This window comes from Charadrius vociferus, unplaced genomic scaffold (assembly GCF_000708025.1).
Source record: "Charadrius vociferus isolate BGI_N301 unplaced genomic scaffold, ASM70802v2 scaffold41, whole genome shotgun sequence".
NCBI lineage: Eukaryota > Metazoa > Chordata > Aves > Charadriiformes > Charadriidae > Charadrius > Charadrius vociferus.
In genome coordinates, this window is record NW_009647013.1 from 1,137,454 (window position 1) to 1,143,622 (window position 6,169).

General features: G+C 56.4%; 1 protein-coding gene across 1 annotated transcript in view; it reads left to right on the forward strand.

Annotated features, from left to right (window-relative positions):
• NCOA1 (nuclear receptor coactivator 1) overlaps positions 1–6,169 on the forward strand; it is a 79,498-nt gene that overhangs the window by 48,463 nt on the left and 24,866 nt on the right. The window contains 2 exon segments of the mRNA XM_009895459.1: positions 3–246; positions 447–1,243. Of these exon segments, the coding sequence (XP_009893761.1) occupies positions 3–246; positions 447–1,243 (1,041 nt within the window).

Consider the following 6,169-nt stretch of genomic DNA (forward strand, 5'->3'; position numbering starts at 1 on the left):
CTTTGAACCTCAATAGTTCCCCCATGAATAGTCCAGGGATTACCCCACCACAGTTCATGTCTCCGAGGCATCGGGTCAGCCCAGGGCTGGTGCCCAGACCCCGAGTTCCCAGCAATCCCTTCTCGCCCACCATGCCCACCATGCACTCACCAGTTGGCATGGCCAACAGCGCCGGCGGGGGCGGCACTGGTGGCACCAGACCCTTTCCCAGCGCCCCCATGAACTCTATGCAGGGGCTGACCGAAGGTCCCAGCACGCCGGTGGGCTACTCCACGCCACCCCCCGTGCTGAGACAGCTCAGCTCCCAGAGCTCGCCCGGCCGCCTCGCCATGCAACCCATGAAAGCAGAGTCCAAGGACAGCAAAGAGATCGCCTCCATCCTGAGCGAGATGATCCCAGACCCTTTCCCAGCGCCCCCATGAACTCTATGCAGGGGCTGACCGAAGGTCCCAGCACGCCGGTGGGCTACTCCACGCCACCCCCCGTGCTGAGACAGCTCAGCTCCCAGAGCTCGCCCGGCCGCCTCGCCATGCAACCCATGAAAGCAGAGTCCAAGGACAGCAAAGAGATCGCCTCCATCCTGAGCGAGATGATCCAGTCGGACGGTGGTTCGGGGGATGGCAAACCGCTGGACTCGGGCATGCTGCACGCTGGTGACCGGCTCTCGGAGGGGGACAGCAAGTGCTCCCAAGCCACCAGCCACAAGCTGGTCCAGCTCCTGGCCACCACGGCGGAGCAGCAGCTTCGGCACGCCGATGCGGACACGAGCTGCAAAGATTCGTTAGCCTGCGCGGGCACCGCTGGCACCTTGGCCTCCGGCAACCCTCCCAGCAGCACCTGCCCTTCTTCCCATAGCTCGCTGACCGAGCGGCACAAGATTTTGCATAGACTCCTTCAGGAGGGCAGTCCTTCTGATATTACCACCCTGGCCATGGAGCACGAGAAGAAGGAGAATGCCCCGAACCCCGCCACCACCCCCACGGCTCAGAGCCAACTGCCGGGAACCCCGGACATCAAACTGGAGCCAGACGCGCTGAAGAAAAAAGATGTCAAGGATCACCAGCTCCTGCGCTATCTGCTGGACAAGGATGAGAAGGAGCTTGCTGCGGCCCCGGCGCTGAGCCTGGACGACGTGAAGGTGAAGGTGGAGAAGACGGAGCAGATGGAGCCCTGTAACACGGCCCCGGTGCCGCTCGCCAAACCTCCTGCCGCGGAGGAGGTCAAGCTGGAGACGCAGGGCCAGGTGAGTTGACCCGCCTGCATCTGTGCTGGTGGGATGCTCTCGACAAGTCGTGTTTTGGGGGCAGTTTCCCCCAAACCTGCTGGCGTGCTCCCTCCACAGCGAGGCAGTGGGGCTGGGAGAGGTGTGGGGAGATATTCTGTGGCTACCGCAACCTTCTGCACTGGTGCCACCTTCTCCAGCACTGGTGTCCCCTTCTCCAGCACTGGTGTCACCTTCTCCAGCACTGATGCCACATTCTATAGTGCTGGTGCCACCTTCTGTGGTGCTGGTGTCACCTCCAGCACTGGTGTCACCTTCTCCAGTGCCGGTGCCACATTCTCCAGCACTGATGCCACCTTCTGCTGTGCTGGTGCCACCTTCTGTGGTGCTGGTGCCACCTTCTCCAGCGCTGGTGTCACCTTCTCCAGCACTGGTGCCACCTTCTCCAGCACTGGTACCACCTTCTGCTGTGCTGGTGTCACCTTCTGTGGTGCTGGTGCCACCTTCTGTGGTGCTGGTGTCACCTTCTCCAGCACTGGTGTCACCTTCTCCAGTGCTGGTGCCACATTCTCCAGCACTGATGCCACCTTCTGCTGTGCTGGTGCCACCTTCTGTGGTGCTGGTGTCACCTTCTCCAGCACTGGTGTCACCTTCTCCAGCACTGGTGCCACCTTCTCCAGCACTGGTGTCACCTTCTGTGGTGCTGGTGCCACCTTCTGCTGTGCTGGTGCCACCTTCTGTGGTGCTGGTGCCACCTTCTGCTGTGCTGGTGCCACTTTCTCCAGCACTGGTGTCATCTCCAGCACTTGTGTCACCTTCTCCAGCACTGATGGTATCCCCTTTTGTCCAGATGCTTCACTTTTTGGCAGCTCAGATCTTCAAGGCAATGGTGGGAAGGAAGGGGAAGTTTTACTGAGGTGTATAAAAATAAGAAAGAAACCTGGTGCATCCCTGCAGGTGGTGGACTTGAGCGAGGAGAAGACCACGTGCGTGTTGCCATGCAAAAAAGTTCTTAATTCTGCATCTCCGGGCACATTCAGGACTCGTGTCCTAGGGAATTTTCAATTCCTCGCCCTCTCGCTGGCTGAGATTAGCAATTATATGGGCCTTTTAGTTATCCTAAAAGTATTATTAAATTGAATAATCCAGTGACACATCTCTGCAATAGAGATTTGGGTGTATAAATATTCATTACGCGCGGCTATGAATAGAAGAGATTTCTTCTTTTTTGAAAGCCAGGGGAGATGGTAACATGGATAAGGCTGCTTAATCCTTTTTAAGCAAAGAGAAGAGAGCGGCTGACATGAAGAGCGGGGCTGATCGCCTGCTTACCGACTGCGGCAAATATGGCTGCCGGCGGTTGGAGATAGGGGATGAATAACGGAGCGCTCGGAGAGCCTCGAGTGACAAATACACAATAAGTCTCTTAATAAGGTTAAGGGCTCGGTTGGTTTAGGAGTCGCGGTCGGTTACGCTGGAGGCGAGTGGGAATCAGAACTCCTTACCTCTTTCCGTAATGTTCTTTCCTGGTCTCATCGGCATCGCCCTCCCCATCATAGAATCACAGAATGGTTTAGGTTGGAAAGGACCTTGAAGATCAGCAAGTTCCACGCCCCCTGCCCTGGGCAGGGACACCTCCCACCAGCCCAGGTTGCCCAAGGCCACCTCCAGCCTGGCCTTCAACACCTCCAGGGATGGGGCCTCCACAACCTCTCTGGGCAACCTGTGCCAGTGCCTCACCACCCTCACAAAAAGTCCCTCCCCAGCTCTCCTGTAGCCCCTTTAGGGACTGGAAGGTGGCAATAAGGTCTCCCCGGAGCCTTCTCCTCTCCAGGCTGAACAGCCCCAACTCTCTCAGCCTCTCCTCATAGGAGAGGGGCTCCAGCCCTCGGGTCATCCTCGTGGCTCTCCTCTGGACACGCTCCAGCAGGTCCATGTCCTTCTTACGTTGGGTACTCCAGAGCTGGACGCAGTACTCCAGGTGGGGTCTCACCAGAGTGGAGTAGAGGGGCAGAATCCCCTCCCATTTGATGTCCCATCATCTAGATTAACATAAATCGCCTCCGGATTAGGAAGACCCAAGTGAAGACGTGCTTATTTTAGGAGGCACGTTGGAGCTTGCGTGTGGGCAGTGAACCTGGTACCCACTGGTGAGCCGGGTCCCCACCGCCGTGCTCCTGCAGAAGGCACAGCGTCCTGCCGGGACATGCGCAGGCTCTTGGATGGAGCCACCCCGACTTGCTTTCAGGGAGCTGGGAGCATGTCGGGGAGCGCGGTTGTAGCCGAAATTAGGCCAAACACCAGGGCACGGGAAGAGCTTTGCTCGCCTGGTCTGCCAGACATCCACGTGCAGGATTCGCTCGCCGGCCGGGGCTGCAGACGGCTCTTTGCTGACCATCAGTGATGGTTCCAGATACACCATCCTCCGGAGAGGGCGGAAAGCCCTATTAATTAAACGAGGCTGCGCTAGCTAATTGTGCTCTGCTGGCCAACAGGCACACCGAGCTCGGCTGACTTCGAGCCTGCATGTTTTCATAAGCCCCTCTCCGGCGCTTGGAAGCGGACGAACATTTTTCGGCTCCTTTGTGACTTTTCGGTTCCAAGTATCCCTCCCCGGGCAGCGGGAGAGCGTCGGGATTATACGTCGGACCGTTACTGAGTGCTTCCAAAGAGTTAATAAAAGAGGCTGGAGAGGGTTTGCGGAGTCTTAAAATGGATTTTCCGAGGAGCCAACAGCCCGTCAGTGCTCAGCAGCTAAGGATGGAGTTCCGTTCCCACGTGTTCTCTGTTACGGGCTGCTCTGCCGCGGCGCGGGGAGGGGGAGCTGCCGTCTGAAAGAAAATCTAGCACGTGCTAGGTTTTTGTTTTCGTGTGTGGTTATTTTAAGAATCAAAATGTCGATTAGGAGCAACGTCGATTGTGGGGCGGCCTCTGCAGCTCGTCTTCAGCCTCGAAGGAATTCATTCCTTTCCGGATTTATCCTATGAAAACACCCCGGGATTGCTCAGAGCCGCCTGTTAATGGGGTGAGAAGAAGAAATATTTGGGTAGGGCTTGGGAAGGAGCTGATAGGAATTACAAGAGTTAAAAAAGAAAAAGATGAAAGGAAAAGAATAAGCAAGGTTTTGGAAGGGCTCTTCATCCTTGTGCTTCAAGGCGGGAGCTGAACTTCAGGTAGGGGAAGAGGAGCCTTTCCTTCAGGTCAGATTGTCTTCTGTCTGCCCTTGGGCATGGTGCTGGGCAGCAGGCAGCGCCGCCTGCACGTGGGAGCGCTCCGCCACGCGTGGGTGGTGGAGTCCAAAGAGAAGTCATGGATGCCCCCACCACTGGGAGTCTTCGAGGTCAGGTTGGACAGGGCTTGGAGCAACCTGATCTAGTGGAAGATGTCTCTGTCCATGGCAGGGGGTTGGGCTAGATGATCTTCAAAGGTCCCTTCTAAGCCAAACCATTCTGTGATTCCATGAAAAATAAAGTTTTACCTTCGTTTTCATTCGCTTTTGGCTCTGAATCTACAGTTCAGCTTGTTTTCGCAAGCAGGGTAGAATCCTTTTCTTGAAAAAATGTAGAGGAGTGACAACGGAGAGCGGGACATCCCTATGGATGGAAATAGCTGCCTCCGGGATCCTGAGCTCCACAGAAAGCTCAGACGATCTGAAGCTTGCAATAAATTCATGGGATCATTTCATTTGTGCAAGTATTTTCTTGCCCAAGTGGCTTGGGAAGAGAAGTGCCTCCGCTCCACGGGAAGGTCCAGCCGGGGATGAAGGTTTGCTGGCTGGGTACCACCTGGAAGCATCTCTGTCCTCCTCGCCCAGCTGATTTCACGCGTGGGGCATCCTGCGAACCGGCTGGACGAAGGTTGAAGGGCAGAGAGGAGATCTTGTCCTTTGATTTGCCTTTCGGTCGACTCTGGTTTTGGAACCTTGTTTCTGTCGGCAGCCGGAGGTTTGGGGAAGAAGAAGCTGTTCAGAAATATTCAGCCACCCCGTGTCTCCGTCCCTCACACCGTGGGTTTTCTCACCTCTTTGGGGACAGAAATAGGTCGTGGAGATCTGAGCTTTCTCTGAGCAAGACTGGATGGCCTCAGCTTCTCCAGCCCTCCAGCGCTGTGTGTTTTTAAGATGTCAATGAGAAATAAAACAGCCATTAAATTGGGCGCAGATTCCTGGTGCCAGTTCAGGTGCTCCAGAAAAACAACTGATGAGCACCCTGCTCCCACCACGTGTCCTTCATTCCCTGCTCTCCGTCCTCCAGCCTCTTCACAAACCCAACGAGCGATGGAAGAATTTCACTGCTCTCGTTTTATCTCCACTTAACGTCCGTTTTGGATGCCCACAGCTGCCTCTGTGCCCTTCTTTTCCCTCTGCCTCCAAAATGACCTTCCTGCAGGAGGAGATGGAGTTGAGAAGTATTTCTGCCGTGTCGGCGGGGTCTCTCGGGTCTCAGATGCAGGACTGGGCTCGTGGTTTCGATGGAGCCACCATTACTGGAGGATCCGTCCCAAGGTGGAGCTTCCCGCTGCTGCCCCGGGCTTTGTCCTGGCAATTCTCCCACCTTTGCGCCGTTTGCCGCCCGTGGAAGTGAAACTGGAAGCAGCTGCAGTGGCGACGGGGATTGCCACCGGTTTGGAAGATATTATTCGAGATGTGACATATTTCCAGCGAGGATTTAGGGAGAAACTTCCCATGGTTTCTTCAAGCAAGGGACAAAGCTGTCACCTCGGTGAGAGGTCTTTACCGCTGCTCCGTGAGCTGGGGAAGTGCAGAGGCGTCCCGGTGATGCCCAGAGCCAGCAGCTTCGCAGAACCACAGACTCCCAGACTGGTGAGGGCTGGAAGGGCCCTCTGGAGCTCCCCCAGTGCCACCCCCCGCCAGAGCAGGGGCACCTCCAGCAGTGGCACAGGACGGCGTCCAGGCGGGTTTGGGATGGCTCCAGAGGGGGAGACTCC